The following is a 26,353-nucleotide window of genomic DNA, read 5'->3' on the forward strand; positions in this document are numbered from 1 at the left end:
TTAAGAACTAAATCTTTTTATTCATTATATACAAGAAGGTTCTATCAAATGCAAGAATATACACATCAAGAATAAAAATAGTGTTTCACACATTATATCTCTTGGTACCTCTATTCACAATAATATACAAAATATTCATTTATATACACGATCCCGCAACACACAAATTCTATTGAACTTTATATAAATAGCTGTTGCTTTATTAAATGGAACACTTGTACAAAGGGTTAAATTTGATAAACCAGTGATATGAATGTGTCAGTGATCCGTACCTTACGTGAAATAACTTTGAATGAGTCTCTCCCTCACTTGGGTGTCGTCTGGGTATTCTTGGATTTTTTCGTCATTTGGAATGTAGCAATTGCCACAGAATTTATTGAAATATCGTCCGATCTCCGCATGGTCAATCTGCTTTGGCTCAGACGCGATCTCCAAGTTTTCTGGAATAACAAATAAATAAATAAATAAATAAAACTTGCGTAATATTTATACGAAGGGTGATTGACAAGTCTTTATACAGCACTGATGTCTTACAAGAAATGCTTCCCAAATTTAAAATGGGTTTAGAAAACGTAAGAGTGGATATAGAAAATCCCTTATTGATATACCTTTCTGGAAAGCTGAAGCCGGCAACTGCCACAAATAACAAAAGGTATGATACAACAGGATTTCCGGATCGTATATCTACATAATGCTATGGTATAAGGTATCCAAATAAGTTTTTGCCGTTTGTGATGGCCTTGTTGATCGAGGGTCACAGACATGCTATGACGTTAGTCACATGCGCGCGACGCGACAAGGAGAAAGGCAGAGCACTGACCGACATCAGTAGACGCTCGTTGGGCACACTACAGAGACCTAGCTCGTCAAGTGGCGCAGTGAAATGGAGGTGTCGAGGGGGTGTTTGCTGTATGACTTCAAGGTAGGCCTATCAGCGGCCGCATCACGTCGCTACATATGCCAGGCGTTCGGGGAGAATGCCGTGAATGAACGCACCGTCCGACAGTGGTTTCAAAAATTCCGGACCTGCGATTTGGGCTTGAGTGATGAGCCCCGCAGTGGATGACCACATATGTTGGATGAGGATGCCCTGAAGACAGCCATCGAGGAGAAGAGTAGTCTTACAGGTCAGGAACTTGCCGAAAGGTTTAATGTATCAATGGAAACAGTCAGACTGCACCTGCATTACATAGGGAAGACATACAAGTTGAGTAAGTGGGTACCACACACATTGTCACTGACCAACAAACGACAGCGAGTTGAAGCCAGTTTATCCTTGCTCTCCAAGCACTAGAACACACTGACATATGGTCGATTGATCACTAGTGATGAAAAGTGGGTCCTTTACAACACACCCAAGCGTACTCGACATTGGTTGTCGCCACGTGACGCAGTTCCACACACCTCAAGACCACCTCTGCATCCCAAGAAAGTTATGCTGTGCGTATGGTGGAATTATCGCCATGTGATTCATTATGAGCTCATAAGAAGGATAAATGGGTAATGGGAGTTCTAGCGAGATAGATAACGGGTAACTATTTTAGTATACAACAGGGTGTCTACTAAAATTCCCAGATGAAATTTCGTGACTTTTTCTTTACCAAACCATAAAATTTCATAACATTCTCAGGAGCGAATTAGGCCGAATTTTCAAGCATGTCATAGAAGCGTGCTTTGTTTGCGATTTAGTATCGTCTAAAGCCGACCCAAGACACTTTTAGTGTGAATTTTGACGTTTTATAGAACAAAATCTTCCAGTTGACTTTCATGACGTTTTCTGATTTCGTAACTTTCGTGACCGATGGACACTCTACACTGTAACTTCTCTCACTAGAACGCTTCATTAGACACGGAGGTTAAGGAGTTACGAAAGAGAGAAACATTAGAGAACAGACAAAAAGTTGTGAAACGTCCAGATGAGCCCACTGTTAAAATACAGGCGCATGTTCTCACATGACAGTGTAACTAGGCTGAAAATGATAGAATTTGTGAACAAAGATAAAATTAATGAAACGACTAAGTTGGTAAGATAAAGCTTGATAGGATATATGTACACTCTCGTATTAATATAATTCTAGAATGTTAGTGGCTATTATTATACCTTGCGCCGCATATCGATTGGACCCGTCTTCCACAAGGACATTATAGAACGGTTGTTTGTCTTTCCTTGGTAAATTATCCACTCCCATCCGAAGAATCCACTCCTGTGACGCTGTACACAGGGGATCCCAGCCATAGATGACGCATGTGTAGTTGTATCGCTTGTGCCGCATAATCATTCCCACTGCAAATTCAACGTCCTTGCAGCTCGATGAATCCCTAGGTTTTGGTTCTATCTGTAAGGAAATTCAACACTAATACGCTGGAGACGAAATGTTACAGACTTCTAACTCTATAGATCTAAACTTTACTCTTCATATGAAAACAAAAATTTGGATGACTGGTAGATAATTATCCTAATAATCCCTGACTAAAACAGTGGTTCTCAACCTTTTTTGACTGACGACACACTTTTACTGAACGTCCAGGACTTTGCGACATATTTGTTTGATGTTTTCATTATAAACAATAATAATAATAATAATAATAATAATAATAATAATAATAATAATAATAATAATAATAATAATAATAATAATAATAATAATAATAATAATAATATCTATTATAATAGTGAAATCAATTAGTTTTTATAATTACTCTATAAAGCACTAACCATTATTTCTACCGCTGGAGGTGTAGACTGGTACAGTCTATCTCGATTTTAACTAATTATTATTCGATTCTTCATGACTTTTAAATTCTAAAATTTCGCGATACACCTTAGCACTGCGTGACACACCAGTGTGTCGCGACAGATCGGTTGAGAACTACTGGACTAAAATACTATTAACCTTACAGTGTCACAGTATTTAATACAACAAAATAATTTCGAAAGCTTTCTTGCTTTCATCTTCAGTTTACCTATATTTCAACATTTTCTTAAAGTAGGGAATGTTTTCGATGGAAGTTTTAAAAAGAGCCTTTTATTATTATTATTATTATTATTATTATTATTATTATTATTATTATTATTATTATTATTATTATTATTATTATTATTATTATTATTAATTATTATTATTATTATTATTTCGAAAATACAACTTCTTAGAACCGTTCGAATCTTAAATTCCAGAACCCATTATGAAAAAACTGCGATATCAATTCGATTTTTTAAGCTACTTTCTGATAATGTATTTTTGCAGAGATTAATTACTCAAATACATCGCATCCACTTACCTTGCTTGCCTCTCTGTTGAGCATATTCTGCATTTCATATTGAGCCTCGTATATCTGAAGCATACGAACTGTAATATGCACTTGGCCTCTGTCCTCCGGTTCAATCTCCTAAAAATACACCTTCATTGCATTAGTAAATAAGTTGCTCATGACATATGAATGCTAACACTTCTTTCCCCGTCTCCCCTTCCCTTCTAAAATAAGCACATATCGTTAGTCTAGTTCAATACTGGAAGTTAGAAATAAAAGCTACCTTGAGATATTCCAATTGACGATCTTACTTTGTACCTAAATATCAACTAAATTTCAGTAAGGTGCATAATATATGCAGAATTTGATTTCTCAAATAAATACAGGGTATGTAAAATGTTATGCCCGTCTTCTTGGTAAATACTTCCATACATGCATAAAGGTAGTTTATTATATTTGTTTAAACCAGGAGTACAACGTCAATAGTAGAACAACGTCTCGAAAGCCACTGTCAGGTTGACAGCGAATATTTATTTGTAATGTTCAAACTGTTTGCTATTGTGGGCGATGCATCTGGCAAATGTTAATATCAGCATACTATAATTTCTGCGTTCATTGTACGAAGGTGATGAATGTTCCGTAGTTTTCGCTGTATACTGCATGTTTCATCATCCCGAGATAGGTGTGAAGGCCGGAACCAGGAGGGCCATTCAATAGGTTCATGATGGCCAATCCAACGACAGAGCAATAATTATTGAGCTACCCATGTGCTTCTAGTGCACAATAGAACAGGGCATAGTTTTATTGAAGATTTGTGTTCCAATCGAGGACAGAAGTAAGTCTACAGTATATTCAAGCTCCTACCCGCAACTACAGATATCGGGCATAACTTTCTACACCCCTATACACTGAATTACAGAAATAAAAGGAACATTTAAATCATAAGGTTACTCATCTTTTATCACTTAATAAACTTTATGAATTTCATATTTCTTTGCCTTTCTTTCTGGTTCAGTGGTTAGCGCGCGCGCCTTTGATACACAAAGTACCGAGTTCGATTCAACATGAGAACCTCAGAATTTGAATGCATTACAGTGGTACAGATACTACCTTAACTCTAAGTCCATGTCTCATATAGTCGCAATGGTGATAAGAATTCAAGCTGAACCCCAATCCAACCATCCATATCTCTTCATGGTCTATTACATCATTCGTGCCTTTAGCGTGTGTTATCCCGGCCTTGACTTCAGGTGGGAAAGTAACAGAAGCAGGGAAAAACAATGTTCTTTCATTTGTCACCAAATGCATTTACATGCATATGAATGTATGTGTAAGTGCTTTTGTCAGTCAATCAAATCTACGGTAATTTCAATAAAATTATCCTATTCTGATAAAAGCTGGTGTGTTTTCTCTTCAAGACTTCCCCATCAGGTCTATTGCGTCAGGTCTCTTCTACCTTCCTTGCCTAGAACGACCGGGATGGTTGAGTGGTATGGCTGGAGGGTTTTCCCATATGGTTCTATACATTTGCAGTCGTGTCACAGTACAGGTGGAGGAAGTAGCTAGACCTTTTACCGAATTTCATTTTCAAGACCTTCCTCTTTACGCTGGCTAATTCCAAATCAATTTCCTAAGTACATATCTGACTGAAAAATAACAGAAGGAATGTATTTTATGTTGTTGTTATCCTTACCTGCAACTTGTCTATGACTTCGTCTAGATTAATGCATAAATGCATATATAGCCGGGCTAAATGTAATGCCGCATCTAAATCTCGAGGATTTATTAACAACAATAATTCCAACGCATTCCGAAGGCACAGTAATCGATCACCCACATATCCATTCTGACGACACACTACTACCAAATTGTTGGCCATACGCTCAAACACCTGTTGAAAGGAAAGAAGAAATATTAAGGCAAACATAGCTTACAGTTCAACTCAATTCATTCTGCAACAAAGTCACACAAAGATTGATATATTCAGGGTACAACTTTACTAAATACAGAGGAAAGAAAGTAGCAATACAAAAACATTTGGTAATATAGTTAGTAGTAGTGTGACGTGTATCCCACGTGAAGGAGTTTGGTTTTTTGTGGTAGTATGATATTTTCTCAATTATTATTTAAACCGGAAGTGGTAGTATATTTATAACACTTCCGGGTTTTTAGATTAGAGTAGAGATGGAATATATCCTTGAGACACGTAATTGGTTGCAGGAAACCTCTGTTCGCTAGCTGGTACTGTTTTCACTCTATAACGATCAACATTTAAACCGGACTCTTATCATTTTTGTTTTATGTACAGCAATACTGAAACGAGAAGTCGTGCTAGATTTCTACCACTTGTGGTTATAGTAGAGACTTAAGGATAGAAATGAAATGTACTATTGAGACGTTTAATCAATTGGCGCAAACAACTTCTGTATATGCCGTTTTAATTGAGATGGAATATATCTTGGACGCTTAGTTGACCGCTTCTCGCTATCTGTTATCGTTTTTCTTCTATGTAGATCAATATGAAAAACAGAAGTTGTAATGGATTTTAACTACTTCTGGCTTTAGTAGAAAATTAAGGATGGAGGCGTAATTTATTTTTAAGGCAATTAATCGATTGCAGAAAACCGCATCTCTCTACCTATTATAGTTTTTGCTCTACAGTGATCAACGTTAAAACCGGAAATGGTTAATTTCTACCATTTCCGGTTTGAGTGTTGGGACCGAAAACGAACTCCATTCCTAACATTTTATCCGAACTTGCTGATGACTGATCAAATAGTTATCGAGACTTGTTTTGTCTCTCGGAAGGATGGACATGGTAAATAAATATATATATATAGGGCTTCTGATAAACCAAACTTCTTGAAAATCATAGCATTATTTACTATAATACAATACCGTTTATCAACTATACAAGACATTTTTAAAATGTTTAAAACATAGTAATAATTTTAGAAAAACATTTGTTCTTTTTACGTCCTTACGAAACAGAGAATTAGTAACTAGATTTCTGGGTTTCCGACGGTTTTCGGCCCGTCACACATATGAAGGATGGCGTCCCTCAGCGACCACACTGACCATGGAATTGGAGGAGGAAAGGAAGCGGCTGGGGCCATTACGTAAGGCACCATCCCGGCATTTGCCTGGTGTGAATGAGGAAAACTCAGGAAAAAACCTTATTCAGGATGGGCGAACTGAAAAAGATGTTACACCTTTTCAACCGAGTGTTCACACAGGGAATCGAACCCAGGACTGCTCACACCAAAGGCGAAACAAAAAGACTATGAAGGGAAAAATTTACTATTAACCTGGGATTCGAACCACACTCGGGAGCGTCTCAATCTTGTACTGCTAGTATAACATGAACCTAAGATATCTAATATGAAACTCAAATACTTTAGACATGAGAGTATAGCGACGATACAAAAGTACAAAGGCTATCCCAAAACAAGTCGTCAGTAGGCCTCGTATTTCAGAACAACGTCACAAGGCGTCCTAACAACCATGTAGGTCTGTAGGTCAATCATGAGCGAACAATAGAGTAGGCTGTGAGGTATCAGACAGGGTTAGGTAAAGAATTGTCGATGCTACAGGAGTGAACCATACAATTTTGTTTTAGGAGTAAGTTTACAATTATTCGCTATCGTTGTCAGTATCATTACATTTCTGCTTCTTCTCGAAATAACGGCCTGAATTGTTGACACAAAGAAACATCTCTTCTTGCAATTTGGTAATCACGATCTTCCTAAATTCTTCTTCGAGTATAATTTTGAAGGAAGAAACCTGTACCTCAACATTCGTTGGAAATTGTAAACCAAGTAATCCCTTCTCTAACGTTGGGCGAGCCTGAAATGGCGACAATCGCTGCTACTGAGTTAATGTTTACTTCAGTATTCGTCGTTTACGGACGACCACTGTGCGGGACTCGTTATGCCAACGAAAACTCCGTTTTCCTATATAGGCGTTCTTCACCTCTCTACAGTCACCGAGGTCGATAAGCCGCATGAACACAGTATCGAATCATATAACGTTACTCTGCGTTTATATCCATACGGACTAGAAAAACTTACAGAGTGTAAAACTCAACACACCTTCACAGGACTGCTGACCATAGATAGTGAGCAAAACACGCTCGGCATGCCATGGTTACATAAGGAGTTGAACCATATGCCTACATCGTTGTCTGATCTGCTCGTGGTGTTGTTTCTTGGGAAATACCACTGTCACTCACCGTTTGATTCAAACAGCCTTTGTAGAACAGCAATATTACCAAACGACTTTACATTGCTATGTATGATCTACGAACAACTGAATTTCGATACGGGGCGGAATATGACGGACGACACGAAATCTCGTAGTATAGCGCCCACTTCTGGTGCAAGAGGTCTTAGGTTTGATTCAAGACCATGTGAGTTCGTAGTGAATATCATCGTGTCCGTGAATTTTCTCGGAATTCTGTTTTCCCAAACTGTCATTCCACTAATTCTTACACAAACTAGGGTTGCCAGATTTTGTAAGCGAAAAACAGGGACACCAATCTGAAGCTATATATAAGATCACGGTTCCTACTTATTTGGTCAGAATCAATTACATTTTTTCCAGGATTCATAATTTTTCAGTTCATTCTGTATACAGTTACACCTCTAGTGCATGGGGTCCTTGGTTCGATTCTAGCTCGCGCCAAGTGAACTTTGTGGTAAACAAACACCGTGTGCGTGGATTTTCTTGTGATTCTCCCGTGTCCTCACACTTTCTTCATTTCATTTTATCCATTTCTCATAATCAACATCTCCTTTAGCCCAACCGGCATAATCGTGAGACGTAAAATTTAAACGATTTCATTTTTTTTTCTATATACAGTTAACACAAAAGATTATAAAGAATGTGAAAAGGTAACATAAAGAGAGCTGCCTGGAGTCCATTATTCCGACTTTTTGTGTTTAACAGGCCTTACATATTGCACCAATTACGACACACTCTCCCATTTATGATTGAAGGGAAAATGTCTTCTTTGTTGCGTCACCATCTGAGTCAGAAACACTACCTTCCGTTTTTAGGTGAGAAACTAGTTCTTGCGGGTTGAATTTTTTTTCAATATGAAGAACGAAAACCGAGAAAAACAGGCGTCCCAAAAGCCATTTTCGGGACAGTTAATTCTTTCATTGAAAACCGGGACTGTCCTGGAAAATCGGGACATCTGGCAACCCTATCCACAACCATTTACTTTCGTTCATCACCAGTTTCCTTTAGTGTAATGGGCATAAACGTGGGACGTAAAAGTAGAAATTTAATTTAATTTTTAAGTCTCAATCGGTAAAGTGAAGAATGTGACAGTACTTATGAAATTATGCAAAAAATGTCGAAAGAAAATGAATCGAAAGCGGTACCATTTTGACATGAAAAGTGTGAAAAGGTTGCGAAGACACTGATATAACGCAAATCTCATGGACACGGAGAGATAACGGTAGGAATCAAAAGATTACAGGGAAACTCGCACCTGATAAATACAATGGTGTACAGATGGAAGCGAAGCTGTCGTCGCGCAATGAAGATCCCAACAGAAGGGAATATATCTGTCTGTAAATTAACAATCTGTAGGGATCCTCACTGCGTGGCGCTCTGCTCCCATTTGTACGTCAGTGCGAGTATCCGTGTAATCTTTCGATCCGACAGCGATACATCTCCGTGTTCATTAGATATTCTGTGTTCTATCAGCATCTTCGCAAATTTTGCAACACCTGTTACTTGAAAACAATGGCGTTTTCAATCCATGCTCATTCGACTTTTTTTTTTTTTTTTTCTAATTTCATGTCTACTATCACCTCCTACAATTTGTCCGAAAAAATTCAACTGTCTCCCTTTGCCTGAAGGACATAATCGTGTGACGATAAACTGCAAGGTTTCTGATTTTCAAAAGTTTGCCACGTTATTCAAGAAAGTTCCATGTATAATAAGGAGGGCGTTATAGGTTCAAATATTAAAAATAAATGGAAGAAAATTTCGAAACATGGGGACTGAGATGAAAAAAATTGTAGGAGAAACTTTGTCAGGATGACCAGCTTTGAGATTCGAACACGGGATATCCTGACTATAAAGTAGTAAAAGCACTAACCGTTCACCTACATTTTCTTTGCTTTAACATAAACGTAGTTCATGGTTAACAGTACATCAATGCAGTTATCTGAGACATAATCATCATCATAAATATTCTTCCTTCACTGGTCGCTACACAAGGGCCCCATACACTACAGTCCTCTGTTCATCTCTTCGTTTTGACGTTATAATTGCAATTTTCCAATCGTCTATCAATAGTACTCCTCTTCTCTTCCTATTTTACCTTCTGCCATACCTTCTATGACATTTCTAATAAAATTACTTTTCTTCAAATAATGCCCTAATCAGTTTTTCCCCCTTTCTTTCTTTCTATTTTTTAAAAACTATTTCCAGTATTGTTTTCCCCCAACTTTCACTAACATTCCCCTATACGATTTTCGTTTCACCTAGTTAGTTTTTTAATTCTTCTCCACATTAACATTTCACACGTTTTCATTTGTTTCACAACGCTCTCCAGTAATACCCACGTTTTCTGCCTGTATAGTAGAATGCTCTACACAAAACATTGCGTGAGTCTGTTTCACAACTCTTTATTTAACAAGCAAGGAAATAGTTTTCTTCTTCCTAAAGGCTTCGATTGCCATTTCTAACCCTGTTTTTATTTCCAATTCACTTTTCAGATCGGGGACAACGCTGGCTCAGTGGCAGCACGTTCACCCTTGGTGCGTAAGGTCCCTGGTTTGATCCCAGCTCGTGCCATATGAACATTATGGTGGAAAAACACTGTGTGGGTGAGTTCTCCCGTTTCCTCCCACTTCCTTCATTCCACCTTTTCATGCATTATCATCATCCGTCTCCCTCAGCCTCAGTGTATAATTGTGGGACGTTAAACTGAAAATTCATTTCATTTTAATTTTATCTTTCAGACCTTCGTTAATGATGCTACCTAAGCACCTAAGAGTAGCCATCTTTCTACCTTTCAATTACCACATGTTACACAGTTCTATTCGTTCCAGTGTTCTACTGCTTTCGTTTTTTTTTTTTTTTTTTTTTTTTTTAATGCTGCTTTTGATTCTATATTTTCCACAGCTTTTTTTTCAACTTCTTTAAAATTCTGTTAATTTTCGCATCAGACACCACTATATATCCGGTCCTACCACAGGGTGTCTACTGAGTTTCATTATCAAAATTCCAGTATATACAGTATAACTATCAGCAAAATTCCTGTACCTAATACAATGATTTTTTTAAAGTTCTTTAGGAATCATCACACTCTTGATGATTTCAGGTTTTTAATTGTTTTATCATCAAAAGAATATTTTATTTTTAATTAATTTAGTTAACTTTGATTTTTTTTAAAACCGTGATTTTTTAAAACATTTTTTGAAGAGCCTCCCAACTCCCGTCACAACTCTCTACTCCACCAATTGCTTTAAATGTCTAATTACAAAATGTATACAACTCTTGCTTTGGAAAGATTTACAATTTCAATGGATACAAAATTGTTTCTAAGACTATTAAAATAATTACAAAAAAGTATTGTTGACAAATTATCAGTTTCATGATTTTTCCAATATGTAGATCAAAATTCCAGTATATTTCCAGTATTAAAATTAAATTCCAGTACAATTCATGTATTTCCAGTATTAGTAGACACCCTGTACCAGCTGTCTTGGACGTCCATACTGTGAATGTTCATCATGTATCATGGTCTGTACACTCGCCAAATTTACCGAATTCAGGCTCTCGTCGTGGTTTGTAGTTTACGTTAACAGCAGTCCTGTCCTTCACAACCTAGGAGTTACGTAAGGATCTAAAACACAACAAACCGGATAACTTAAGCTCAGAAGATTCCAGTGTGCAAAGCTGTCGAAAGCAGCCTGTCTACTTGGCCACCAAATTTCGCTCAGATCGGTCAGTAGTTACCGAAAAATAAAGTACCACATACAAGCCAATCTGAGTCAAGCCTCTACCTCTCAAGGCTCGATTACTGAATATAATGATCTTCATTCCTTAGAAGGTCGGCTACTTAAACATCACATTTGGCTTAGCCTTTATATACCAGGCATAGATTTGAACGAAATCGTAGATTCTCGTTGGGGGACCTTGGCAACCCTTACAGTCACTACGCTGACAAAATAAAGCTAATGTCTAGGCAATACACGTGTGACAATAACATAAAAAATGGTAGTCATTGCTACAATACAAAGCAAGATAAAAATTCAGAACAAAATTCCTATAAAAACGTCCTGTATATCATTTTCGAAGGGCTATTGCAGACCACGTTGTCGGTCCTTTTGATCTCCCTAATTATCACACCGCCATTTAATATACACACCATTTTTTTTTTCATTATTGTTAATAGAAAATACAGAAACAAGAATTATGCTTCAATAGATGTAACAATTAGACCAATTCAGTGAAAAGATGTCTTGTATGGAACCATCTAGAAAATAAATGTGATTTACGTCAAAAAAACTCGGACTCAAAAAATTGGTCAAATTTGCCCCTCTCTCCATATAAGCAACAAGTACTTTTGCAGGGTTTTAGTGTGTAGTAGACTACTTCATTGCTTCACAAACCAATTTTTGTGACTGTACCCCCAAAAAGAGTGAATGAGCTCCCAAAAAAACCTGATAAAAAATCTTTACCCTTCCCCTCTCCGCCGTGGTATTCTGCACATGCATAAAATGCATCTCGATAGCAAACTTCTTTTCTCAGGAACACATTGATACCAAAATTATCTTCCTAGCTTAACTAGGGGCTGCGCTATTAAGATTTAAAGCCCTGACGCAGCAGTTGCGTCCTTCGGCGTTTAAAGGTTAGATCCGGCCAGTAGTTACCGAAATAACGTACCACATACATACACCTGGGGTGAAATTATAAACTCCTGTATGTTTACGCCAGGAGATAAAAACAAAAATTAAACTCAGATCCTGCTCTAAGAGCCATATACTCTAATCTTCAAAAAAGCATCTAAAACAGAATTGCTATAATGATCAAATACGGCCGTTAACGTATATTACCTGTATTGAGCTAGCGCTAGGAAACGGCTGTCTTGAGGCGACTGGACATTGTGATCCTGATAATCTAGGACAATTGCGCCTTGTAACAAACTTACCCCCTTCGAAAACGTCGATATAATAGGTGGACGAATCGTCTGACGGGCTGAAACGCACAAAACAATAAACATAACTAGATAACACTATTTTACGAATTTATTTTCTTCACAAACATGAGTTCTTACTAACAGTTTAACTTGTATACAATTTATGTATTAAAAGCATAAAGCATCTTCTACTCATCCCCCACCCCTCTCAGAAAAAAAAGACTTCTAACAAAATATTAATCATGTATTTCTGTTCCATATAAACACTATTTTGTATTATTGAAATAATTTTCTTTAATTGCAACCTAAGAATCTTCTAACAATATATTTATCACATTTCGAGGGTAATAGTGAGCTGATATATGAGTGAAATAACTTCAGTCAATTTTTAAATTCTTTGCATAACATAAACCTCCTTTTCTATACCCTTTTATTGAGTACATTAGATACTATATTCCGTAATATGAATGTTTCTGACAAATTTTTCGGTGTGCTTATGCCGTGTTCTAGTTTTTATCTGCAGTATTGCATCTTTTTGTGTACTAAGATCAGTAATACTGTTGTTTGCTCGAAATACATAATTTGTTTGATTTTTGAAACAATGGAAAGGGAAACCTTACATGTACGGGGAGGGGGAGGTATCGTAAAGTTTTAATTATCACCAGGAAGTTATTACGATATGATGATGAAATTTTGTCCGTGTTACATTTGGTTCTTATGAGCATGATGTTAAGAAAATTAGCTCCTAATGATTTTTTTTTTCAACAGGATGTGCCAAAAGTGATCAAAGTGAAAGATGGATAAGATTGAGGCTCGCAATGTGATAAAGTTCCTGAATTTGAAGGGTAATAATGCCAGACAAATTCATGACGAGATAAAGGCTGTGGATGGTGATGATTTTCATCTTATGACACCACTGTAAAGTGGAAAACGAAATTCCAAACGGGTCATTATGTCCCTCACAGACGACCTAAGACCTGGAATACCATTCCTGACGGACGATGAGACCACTGTGAAGAAAGTGGAGTGTTTAATCCTCGAACACAGACACGTAACCATCCAAACGATTATGAACGAGACTGGTCTCAGTTATGGTAGTGTGTGAAAAATTATCCATGACGAACTCTACATGTCTAAGGTATCTGCGCACTGGGTTCCTCGTTTGTTGACACCTTTTCAGAAGCACCAGCTGATTTTTATCTCAAGTTGTCGACAAAGTAAGGGTGTGTGGCTTCGAGGTATTGCAGCATCCGCTTTATTCTCCCGACTTCGCACCCGGTGGCTTTTCCTTGTTTCACCAAATGAAGAATCCGTTGCGTGGTCGCCATTTTGACAACAAAGATGAGGTCGTTCATGGTGTGGAAGAGTGGTTTAAAGCACAATGCAGTCTTCTACAATGACGGTATTGGTAAAGTGAAGGAAGACTGGGAGAAATGTATAAATCTGGGTGGCGACTACATAAAGAGGGGTTAACAACTACAAAGCACAACAATCCCTGTATTCTGATTTTTTTTTTCACTATGATAATTACAACTTTACGATACCCTTTCGTAATATTTGTTGCTTTCCTAAGCTTAAATATTCTAATAAAAGTTATTATTTAAATATTGTATTAGAAATTATTTCCTCACTCTTATTTCCCAGAACAACGAAACATGGCACAGACTTAACACAGGTATAAATTTTAAAATGTCTCAAGTGTAGAAATAAATATAATGATACGGATGAAGTATCAAAAACTGTAAATAAACTTACTCGTCATTTTCCCTCCACCTTAACATAAAATGAGCAGGATAATTGACTGGATCACATCGAACACCCAATCTCCGAGCTATAGCTTCGAAGACTATACTCAAGGTAATCGGAATTCCTTTTCTTCGTTCTAGGACCTGTTTAACAAATGGAATATTTAGTTACACTTTTCTAAAGCAACGTATTTTTCAATGAAGCTATTACTATCTACGGCATATATTTCTGTATTTCAGATTGATTACACATTAACGTTCACGAATTTTACCTGAATTACTCTACTCCAAATAAAATCTGCTCTTTTCTTTTTTCTTTTTTTTATTTATTTTGTTAGAATTTTCAAAAAATTAAATACATATCATACATATCACACTACACTCATAGCCAGCAGTGAAATATAAGAGAAGCAAACATACCATATATAGTTATTCAGAAAAAGAAAGGACTAATGTTTTGGATCACTGTTTGTCGTGATTCTCAAAATCAGAAAGAAAAAAAAGAGAGAGGTTGTTACATTTGCTTGGTTCTTTCACACCAAATGTGAAAGACAAATTTCATACTTTCTTCAATTTGCATATACAAGATGATAGATAATCAGATTACCAACTTCTAAGCAGAAGAGTATATAGGGTGGGCCAAGAACGGGACATACCCTGAGTTGTGAAATGCTATGTCGTGTTGGAAGAAACAGCGGCTAGACTATACATCAGTAACTTCGTTCGTGTCAATGTGCTTGGTGTCATGTCTTCGACAACTGCTTGGTTCTCCTGAAGAGTCACACCTATTACACTCGATTAACGCAGTAGAACTAGTGGCGTTCATTTATGTTATTAACTGAAAGTTCGCCTCCTATCACCCATAATAGCGTTCCAGAAATGCTCAGAAACACCGTACGCAGCACTGCCGCAGCAATTTCTCTAATCTTGTATTGACTACGCTAATGACAGCTATTTAAAATCAGTTTTTCTTTTCTTTCTTCTTCTTCTTCTTATTATTATTATTAATCTTTATCTCATTCTAGTTTTTCACTTTACCTTCTATTTCTATTCCTTTTCATCTATAATGTTTCAACTTCACTATCCTTATTTCAGTGGTTTCGGTATGTACAGTCAGAAACAATATTAAATATAAATTGGAAATATAAGAAATGATAGCTCCAACCTATACTTACCATTGTTTCTGACTGTACAAGAAAGAGCACCGTTTTCCCACTTGTAATTGAAGCTGTCCCGTTGAAACTCAAAGCAAACGAGAAGCGTTGGAGCAAGGTACGTCCGTTGTTTTGACGTCTTCTGTTTTCAGAAACTTGCATTACTGATGTAAGACTTCCACCTTTGTAAATCCCTTACAGTAACGAGCAAAACTTCTTTAACAGGCACTGTTCTAGATTTTGTTATTATTTAGAGTTTACAAAACGTTGAAGAAAGAAGTTCATGATATTGTACATAATTCTATTTTAAATGCAAAAGCGTGTACAATGAAACCTAACTATTCTAAAAGGAAAAGTGTGGCTGCAGTGCGAAAGTCCAGCTAATTTTTTCAATGTTTCCTTACCAAACATTTCAAGAAGTTTGGCATGCCCGCTGTCCGACGCATCTCAGCCTGTCACGTCGGATTACGGCGACGGATTAACTTCAAATGCGTCACAGAAAGTGATGAAAGTCAATAGAGTGTCATCTGGTAAAGAACTTTTCAGAAGAATCAAAGAGTTGTGGAAGTGGTGATATCGAGCACAGTGACAAGCAACAAACTACTGATGTAGAGCTTAAATTTGTGATATTACAAGTGACTGAACAGCGTGACAACGAAGTTGGTTTAAAAGAAAGATAAAGGAAGGTCGAAGCAAGAAAGTAATTCGCTCATGGCTCCTCTATTCTCCTTACAAAAATTCGGAATTTTGGATTTAATGCCTTCTCTTTCTCTCATCACTAAGTTATCAGTCTTCATTAGAACATGAAACAGGGTTTCAGTACTACTGAAAACCTAAAAAGGTGAGCGTTTAACTGAAATTTTCAGCATTTATATCAATATGAAAAGGTACACAACGGATATTTTGATTTTTTTTTTTTCTGTCAAATCTTTCTTTCGCCATTTTTAAACAATTCTTTTACGAATAGGTTTAAGCTTCTCCGAAACGGAATGGTACTGCAGTATTTTTAAACCTGACTATGTTTACATTAGTCCTAAGGTTTAGCTTTCTAATAATCTCCACGCGCGGCTTTCTTAACACTATAGCTCCTAAACAAAAACAAAAACAAAAACCAAAAAAAGGTTTATATTATCATAAGTTGTTTTCTTTCTCTATAAATATCCCAATTGTTCTTATCTCAGCATTCACTGATTAGAGCTTATTTCGCTTGACATAACGTAACATCTCTCTCTGTGTTTTGTATAGGATGGTCCAGCATAGAATGGTAAAGAAAAAATATCTCTGATCTAAACGCATAGTTGTCAATTTTGATCCATGTGGTCTAAATATACTGAATGAAAAATTTCATCGCAGTAAAAAAATATTTAGAGGTCGCTCAAAGCCTTCAATTATGCTCCATACCTGTTATTTGAAATATTGAACGTATTCGCATTTAAGCGGTGATGGACCTTTCCGTTGTTTTGTGCAATGCTTGTGAATTTCATCCAAAAACAACATTTAAAGTGGCCAGGATTTCGTAATAGGGGGAGAAGGGCCCCGTGACATGAAATAACCCCGTTACAACAATATCCATTTTTAACTTACACCTCCCCCCCCCCCTTACGTTTCTTCCACACAAAGCTGCTCATAAGAAAGAGTAACCAAACGCTTGCTGTAGCTTTTTATTTTTAACGCTGATTCTCTTTTTCTCGTTTGTTTTTGTTTAATCCTTCCTTAATTTTTCTATTTTTTAATTTCAAAGGGGGTCCATATCCCCCCCCTGGCTACGTGCCTGAAATGGCGTTTCTAGTGTAGGCATAAATGTAAGACATATAAGTCCACGACTGGAAGAGAAACGGAGTTATATTTATGATTGGTATCGTCTAAAATACAGATAAATTTCACCTAATTAATTATGCACCTCTCACAATTTTGGAGAACAAACTAGATGTCCAAATATTCCACGGTTTCAATGTTTCCAAGAGTTTTGACCAAACCTTATGCATTATAATTTTAAGGCGCTGGAAGACGAACGCTTTTCCATGCCATATGTACGAACACTGAAAAATGAAGTTATGTTTCTACAAAATTATCTTTACATAAGGAAGATAATAATTATGTTTCCTGTGATGACTATAAAGAAATGATAGAGCTTTGCCTGTTGATACTTGGTGAATTTCCAAAGGAGTACCGTTTCAAGTCCCCAGGTGCTTACCATATGGCTCGTTGGATGGGAAAGGTATATGCTGCTTCAAGATATAAATTTTCCGCGAAATGTTTAAGCTTACAGTCAAAGAGGAAAAAAAAATTTGCGGGAAGTGTGTTTATCTGCAAGTCTCATATACGTGAAAGCATGGATTTTGTGTCCCAAGACATGTGATGCCCCCGTCAACGACTTACTTCTGTTCAAGCAGATCAAACAATACGCCATAGTGAATAAATCTGTCTGAATCTGCAATGAACAAATTTCAAACTTACTTGTGGTATCTTGAAACAGAGTTAGTTCCACTCTCACTGTTCTCTGAGAAGTTATCTTTCGAGGACAAGAGGAATATTATAAATCATCTTAAGGCTTGCGAAGAAAACTGAGTTCAAGACGCATAAAACTCACAGACTGGCACGGCTTAGAAACAAAGAATCTTTATGATTTGATTAATTCAGCCTCTCTTTGCACCTTACGTTCTCTTCCAGTTGACATCAACTTCATGTTCCAATGTGATTCCGAGCACTGGAGTAACTCGGACAAATTCCAAAAGGAGAAACGAATCGTCGAGTCACTTAAGGTTGTCAACGATGCTGCTGAACGTTCAGTGGCCCTTATGTCCAATTTCAATGATTCATTCACAAAGAAAGAAAGTGAAATGCAGAGCCTAATTCAGATTGTTGAGGACCACAGAAAGCGTGTTTCAGACGCTCGAAAAAGCACTTTGAAAAATTACCAACTTCATTAATAACCTTATTTTTTCTGTTTAAAATGAACAGCAACTGCATAATTAGAGGCATCTCACTTATTTTGAAATCAATAAATAGTAATTTTGGTAATAGCTATTTGCAAGTTTAGTAATAATAATAAATAATTCATTTTGTAGAGCAAAAAGTACGATTTACTTTATAAGGATTGAATTTTTAAACCTCCAATATGTCTCGTATACGACATAATTATATGCATCCTATGGCATAACTTCGTGTCGCTTGAGCGACCCCTAAATATTATCCAATTGAGTTGATTTTTTGCAGTGAAAATACTTGTAGGAAAGGAACAATATTAGCAACTATGCGCAATTAAGTTCGCAAAGTTTTTTGGACCACCATAATATATATATACACGAGGGACATTGCAGAAGTCATGGCAACTATTTTTTTTTCTCGAAAATGGTAAGGAACAAAAAAATTCTGAAATATGCAATGAAAAGTAAGTTCATATGTAAACATTACATGTAGGGAGATGGGAGAACATACACACTACCATAAAGATATAGCACGAGGAAAAAAAGAGGGAAAAATTTGTCTTTTGAACAGTACACAAAAGTACAAGGCAGGAACACGTACCTGTGACATCTTAAGAGTCCCTGCCATCTTGTGGATTCTTGGGGAGACTCTTGATGCTATGGAATGCACATAGTTTGTAATGTACTATTGTGTACAGCTGCAGTTGACAGAAACACTTTCGGAACGACAAAATGTTTTTCGTCTTTTTTTCTCGTGTTATATCTTTATGGTGGTCTGTGTGTTCATCTATCTCCCTACTTATAATGTTTACATATGAACTAACCTTCCATTTGCATATTTCAGAATTTTTTAAAATTCTTTACCATTTTCGAGAAAAAAAAATAGTTGCCATGACTTTTGCAATGGCCCTCGTATATACAGTTGCCGCCACCGATGAACGTCCCTTACCCATACCCTTCGTAGGAAACAGACCCTTCCGCAAGCACAACCACAAGCAACCATAAAATTCTTTTCTGCAAGTGCTAGGGGACAAGGTTGCCACATTTTTTCTTGAAAATGTGTGGACACCATACCTTCCTCTCTTCTTGAGAAAGCCATAGAGAAAACCGTAGTTGAAACATATTTACACGTGAATTGTGTGATGAAAAAATGGTCTAAGAAGAATGTAAAATGATCCAGTGTCTACAACAGCGTTTCCCAACCGGTGTGCCGCAAATGGACCGCTGGTGTGCCGCGAGGAAATCGAAACAAAATTATTAATTCTATAGCAATCAAATTGCAAGACATAGGGAAAAATTTATATTTTTGTATTTCACATTACTATGAATTTCTACCATGGAAAAACTACTGTAGTTGTAATATATTATTCTACATCTATTACTGTGTAGCAGACAGTATTTCGGCTCGTAGACATTTCCACGGTTGGCTGCTATGTTACGCTTCAATTGAGAGTCATACTAACACCGAGAAATGGAAGCACTTGTACGGTACGCGTCAAGTGAACGTTCATAGAACACTCATTCGCACGTGAATGACAGTGAAACTTTGTTCAATAGCTGTGTTTTGACTTCGACGCATCGCAAGCTGTGTGATTGCAATAATATTCACCGGTTTTGGTTAAAACAGCAAAGTTAAATGTACAAGACATTTGTTTGTTCGTTCGTTATTTAGTGATCTACGTTCTTGGTGAAAGGTTGGATACAGTTTTCGAAAAAGAAAGCGTATTTTTAAAAATGTTGGTCTTATATTTCATTGCATTTTTTATAACATTTCTATTTTAAAATTAGAATAAAAAATAAGCATAATGAATTATCATAGGGGAAAACCAGTAATCGAACTTTCATCTCTGTGAGAAGGAGATAAGTAATTACAGAAAAAAATTACCATGGTATTTTATATTTGCAAATAATAATAATATCTATAAGTGTGCCGCGAGAATTCAAGTTACACCCGTAGTGTGCCGCAAGTTGAAAAAGGTGGGGAAACTCTGGTCTACAACATAATTCAAATAGGACGAAAATATTAAATTTCAACACGAATCATTCTTTTTTTTTAACAACTTATCTATACTTACTCATCAATAACTAAGTCAAACTATTATAGATACAAACATGAATTTGTACAGAATGTTCTTTTGTCACAAAATCAAGAGCTAAGAAAAGATTTGTTTGAAATATGTCCTATAGGGGAGTAAAAGAGGGTTCAAATAGTTTTTGCTAAGAATAGTGCATCTCACGAATCCTTGAAGTTATTTTTTTTTAATTCCGTTGCTGAGAAGAGGAAATAGGGTCATTTTTTTTATAACATTATACCTATAATTTTAATTTTATTAAAGAAAAAGTCTCAGGAAATTAAAAACAAACATTAGTGCAAAACATCAGAAAACTGCAAATTTGATTAGCACTTGGTTGATAAAGCTGTCAGTAAACTAAACTTAAAACAAAATTTAAAACAGGCTATTGTGAAAATGATGTATGTAAATACTCTACTATTGTATTGAAATTAATATAATTCAATCGCTTGCAAATGTCTGACATGAAAACTCTCCTAAGGTTAGTGGCTTGGGCTGGATGTATGGTTCTCATTATTGGAGCCAATAAATAGGCGATATTAAAGAAATGTTGTTTAGACTTATTGTATATTATTCTGATATGTGGTCTCTTTTCACTTAAGGCTACTCGTTTGGGAGACGCGAAAACGAATTAATAGTCTTGACTAGTTGAGTTGAGTTGATTTTAACGTCCCGTTCAGCAGCGAAGCTATATGAGACGTGGGCCTACTGATTAACGTGGAATCCGAACCACATGAGCTCCCGCCGGGAATCGAACCCGGGTCTTCCAAGCCAAAGGCGCGTAGTCTTGATTAGTGTTGTCCACGAGAAGACACGTCTTGTTAAGTTTGAACAAGTCTTGTCTCGATTCTCAAAGAATTCTTTTCAGCCTCGTCTCGAAAAAAAATCATCTTGCTCAGTAATTTTATATTCTTCACTTTTAAAAGTAATTTTAGTGAATTATTGGATTTAGTTATAAGAATTTTAACTGCTTTATAGGGATAGGTGTTAAATAATTAGCATTAATTAAAAATATACATATCGCCCACGTGTTTTAACCAACGTTCATATCGAAACCAGGTCTGCAGCTAGGATGGCCAGGGAGATTTCCTCCTCTTCGACTACTTTCAGCCCTCCTGAAACTTTCACTTCTTTGTTGGTGTGTATATCAGATAACTGCTTCTACGTTATTTTCGGCCTTCGAGTAATTAATCATAAAAGAAATATATTGAACTGCCAGTGGTAATAAAACAAAACTGCCAGTATTATTTTAAATCAGGATTTTTCAACCTAGGGGTTGCGACCCCCAGGGTTTCATATGGGTCGCGAAGATAAACGGAAGAGATAAATATGATTAGAATCTACTATCGGAAAAAATATCCTTTTATTTTTATACTTACTGTTAACAACAAAAAATAGGTCTACTAAACATTTTCAACAAGTGCAGAGTTGTTTAAAAATCAATTTAAATGAAAGAGGTATGATATGAAACTAATGAGAACTGCATATTGAAACACTAGAAAAATACAAATGCAACAAAATCTTCATATTGAAATACAATTAAAACTGAAAGCTAATGAGATACCTGAGCATGGTGTGATTTCACTAGTGCGGCAATGTCCGGTTCAATCTTCGTGACGCACATTATCAAGTCATTTAAAATACTTAATAACCTTTTTAACAACTCTCCTATTTTTTAAACCAAAATTAAGAATCACTTTATTTTTTATTATACGACCCAAAATTAAGGGAGTAATGAAGTTCTAAAATTTTTAAATGGCCTCTATTTTGAAACAATATGACAGATCGGATTCGAGATTTGTAATATGAATGAACTGACCAAATTTGGTTTTAATTTATTCGCTTTTAGAGAAGTTACTGTATCCACTATATACAAGAAATGGATTTTACTATTAATGAACTAGATGGATATCGTGAGATGTACGCAATATATATATTAAAAATCCCACACAAGCTTATTAGAAACCAGAAATTATAAGGGGATCGCTGGCAAGAGGAAGTGATAAAATGGGGTCGTAATAGAAATTAGGTTGAGAACCACTGCTCTAACTGTATATGAAATCTCCTACAAGAGCAAGCGTTATCAAACATATTACAAAATAAAAACTTGCAATAAAATACATCAATATATTAATTTATTATATAATTATTAAAAGTAAATTGGGCAAACTATTTTTAAATAGGAAATTCTGTGAAAACGTGGGATTATGTGTTCGCCCGTTCGTGAATACAAATATTTTGAACAAGAAAACAATTCAACTGAACAATAATCAGCCACAAATACTATAAGGTGCATGATCTACGAAAATAAGAGAATATTAAAAAGTATGGAATACTGTCTTACCTTAGAAAGTGCTACTCCTGATCTAAGTCAGAATCGTCTGTTGACGAATCTGTTATTTCCACTAAAACTCTGCTTGAGTTATTAAAAACCGACTGAATATCTTTGTAACTGTCTTCAATATCCTCCACGTGTCTTATGTAATTTTTCCAATGGTCAACACTAATTCTACTGAACGCACTATTTAATAAAGATACCAGTTTCGGTAGGGATTCACCTTTGAAATTTTGGGATGCTACCGTCCGTTTTAATTGTGACCACACCAATTTCGAGTGGGTTAAGTACGCAATCATGTGAAGGTAATTTTAAAACAGCATGTTCATATGATGCTGCCAGTTCGTCTATTGCGTACCTTTTTCTTCTTTTGTTCGCAGATAGTTGTTCATCAATGATTTGGAGAAGAACAGGTATTATCGGGACCGGACTAGGTATGGCGATATGTTGATTCGCATATGATTAAGAATAGTTCTTTTCTCCAAGATGTATTAGGCTTCGGATTAATTACACGGCTATGGTAAGGGGCATCATCCAGAACTATAACTGATGGCTCCTCTAAGCGTTTTAGTATGGAGTTTTCAAACCATTTCTCCAAAATTTCTGCGTTTATTGTCCCATGATAATCGGCAGAAGCATCAGACATTTTGGGTTATAAAGCACTATCCACAAAACCAAATCGGCCACCACAGTGCATAATAACGATCCTTTCACCTTTTTTTGTGCAAAGTTGCAATTGTCAACGTCGTCGGACCAATTTTTCATTTGGCACGTGTTGCTTTCGTGCCAAGTTTCGTCTAGGTATAAGTCACAGTATCCCGCGGAACGGTAAGCTTTAATTTCTTCGAGATAACGGTATCTCCAAGCAACAACTTCACTGGACTCACATATCGCGCTTTTTCTAGACACTGACTTATACGAAAACTCCACACTATGTAACACACGACGTAATGTTCTGCTGTAATGTTGCAGCAAATCGCGAGTAAAATCATCTATTTTGCCGAACGGTAACTGCTTTCTATCACGTGTAGCTTTGTTGGCGTTCGATAAGCATTGGGATCTGGAATTTGTAAAATGTTTATTGTTGTGAGTACAATCCGTGTAGCGTCCGCTGTTAGTTTCATAACGCTTTTGCTGAGTAAAACTCTACCTTTCCGAATAACTTCACGCACAAACTTCTGTACATTTCGCACTATAAGGACGCTTTGCTTCTTCAGCTTTGCCCCACTTCCAAGTACACGATCCTCCTTTCTGTTACTTGGACTTCTCTGGCCAGAAGGGCCAGGTTGCGGATCATTTGGTACCGCCGAACTACTTATCCACAGCCGAAAGAAATTGGACATTTTCACTCAGCGTGAAAATACTAAGACACCAGCACACTATAACAGGGTGTCTTCTAAAATTCCAAAATGAAATTTTGTGACCATTTCTTTACTAAATCATAAAATTTCCTAATATTTTCAAGAGCAAATTTGGGTGCGAATTAGGCCGGATTTTCAACCATGCGATAGAAACGTACTTTGTTTGTGATTTCGTAGCGTCTAAAGCCGACCATAGACATTTTTGATGGTGAATTTCGACGTTTTATAGAACAAAATTTTCCAATCTGTACTTACATTTGTACAGTTAAAAAAATCGTGACCCAAAAGCTAAATTTCGTGACTTTCATGATCGTTTTCTGATTTCGTGGCATTTGTGACTTCCGTGTCCGACAGACACCCTGTATAATCACTTTGAACAAAGTGTCGAGGGAACTAGAGAACTCAAATTTACCAACTGGCAACTATTGACAACATTGCTGGCCATAAACAATAAATTGAAGCGTTCTATAAGAAACTAAGTTTATAGAGAAAGCATTCTAAGATTTTCCCTTCTTTCTATTCGTTTCTCTAAGTTTCAAAACAGTAGAAGAAAACTGTTTTAACTTTTTTTATACGTTACTACTGCTCATTCATGGATGAAGAAGACCTAGTCAAAACTGCCGTTCTTTTTTTCTTTTTTTTATAAAATTTAAAAAAAAAAAGCCATGTTTAAATTTACAAGGATGTGATTCATCTTATTATGGTTTGCAAAATCCGGAAAACTATAAAACTCAAAAGAAAAAAAAAGAAGGAAAATAACCCTACTGCCTGCCTTAAGTTGTAAATTATAGCAACAAAAGTAAAGTCTCTTGCAGGAATTGAGAATAAATATTTACCCTTTTATAGGCATTTACACACTTAATTTTTTTTTTTTTATGTCAATCTGAAGGAAAGAGGATCCTTTTTAAAAAATGAAATCTTCATTAGTTTATTTTTCCGTATAGATCTTTTATGGGCAATACATAAACATGTCACTTCACCGAAAACCTTCGAACACCAACGTTATGCAAGTTGGTGTGTAGGGTAAACTGAAAAATCAGTTCGTACTTTTGCTGTCCTCACACGACAATCTGAAATGAAAACCTTCAAACACGCAGGAACAAGGTCGTTCAGAAATCTGGGAGCATTGATTCCTTCGCAGCTAACCCACAGAGGGCAGAGGAAAGTCTTTCCTCTTCCAGGAAAAATAGTCGTTTATCCATGGCCCCAAGATTATACTTATATATATATATAAAGTGCGGGACAAGAATAAACGACCAAAACTCCCATTAAAATTAGTGTTGATTTTGGTCGTTTATTTATGTCCCGTACTTTACTTTTATAAAAAGGCCTTGTGTCCATCTTAAACACAAATTAAACATAAGTTTCTTACAAGGCTGTTTATATTCTTTATTATAAACTAGCAGCGTTCACCCCGCTTCGCTGCGGTCACCCCGGAACGCAATAAACTTTGTTACTTAGATAATTTTTACTTTTTCGCTTTCAAGTGATATGATAAAAACCATAGAAGATTGCAGTAAATGTTAACATTATATCGCCTGTCATTTATGTTAACCCGCCCCGCTTCGCTGCGGTCACCCCGGAAGTTTTTGCTTTCAAGTGATATGATAAAAACCATAGTAGATTGCAGTAAATGTTAACATTATATCGCCTGTCATTTATGTTAACCCGCCGAGTGACACGGTCATGCGGGTTGCATATAAATACGTTTATTTTTATACCTATGATGAACTAACAAAGGATTTGTACGTTATGGACACTTGAATGGTCAATTATCTCAAGACACTGGTAATTAAAAATTAAAGTGATATGATAAAAACCATCTAGGGTCCAAATCCTAATAACCCCCCAAAAATAAAAGAAATTGGTTCAGCCGTATTAGCGTGATGAGGTAACAAAGGATTTGTGCGTTCTCTTTTATATAATAGACTAGCAGCGTTCACCCCGCTTCGCTGCGGTCACCCCGGAACGCAATAAACGTTGTTACTTAGATAATTTTTACTTTTTCGCTTTCAAGTGATATGATAAAAACCATAGAAGATTGCATTAAATGTTAACATTATATCGCCTGTCATTTATGTTAACCCGCCCCGCTTCGCTGCGGTCACCCCGGAACGCAATAAACTTTGTTACTTAGATAATTTTTACTTTTTCGCTTTCAAGTGATTGCAGTAAATGTTAACATTATATCGCCTGTCATTTATGTTAACCCGCCGAGTGACACGGTCATGCGGGTTGCATATAAATACGTTTATTTTTACCTATGATGATCTAACAAAGGATTTGTACGTTATGGACACTTGAATGGTCAATTATCTCAAGACACTGGTAATTAAAAATTAAA

At 36.4% G+C, this 26,353-nt stretch overlaps 1 protein-coding gene across 1 annotated transcript in view; it reads right to left on the minus strand.

Moving 5' to 3' along the window:
• LOC145694404 (F-box only protein 21-like) overlaps positions 1-26,353 on the minus strand; it is a 43,944-nt gene continuing 17,591 nt past the window's right edge. Inside the window, exons 4-9 of the mRNA XM_081770597.1 lie at positions 14,171-14,304; positions 12,333-12,474; positions 4,946-5,143; positions 3,283-3,390; positions 2,102-2,336; positions 1-440 (exon numbers count right to left, since the gene is read on the minus strand). Of these exons, the coding sequence (XP_081626723.1) occupies positions 274-440; positions 2,102-2,336; positions 3,283-3,390; positions 4,946-5,143; positions 12,333-12,474; positions 14,171-14,304 (984 nt within the window). The 3' untranslated portion in view covers positions 1-273. The remainder of the gene's footprint in view (positions 441-2,101; positions 2,337-3,282; positions 3,391-4,945; positions 5,144-12,332; positions 12,475-14,170; positions 14,305-26,353) is intronic.

This window comes from Thermobia domestica, chromosome 9, assembly GCF_964235325.1.
Source record: "Thermobia domestica chromosome 9, izTheDome1.hap1.1, whole genome shotgun sequence".
NCBI lineage: Eukaryota > Metazoa > Arthropoda > Insecta > Zygentoma > Lepismatidae > Thermobia > Thermobia domestica.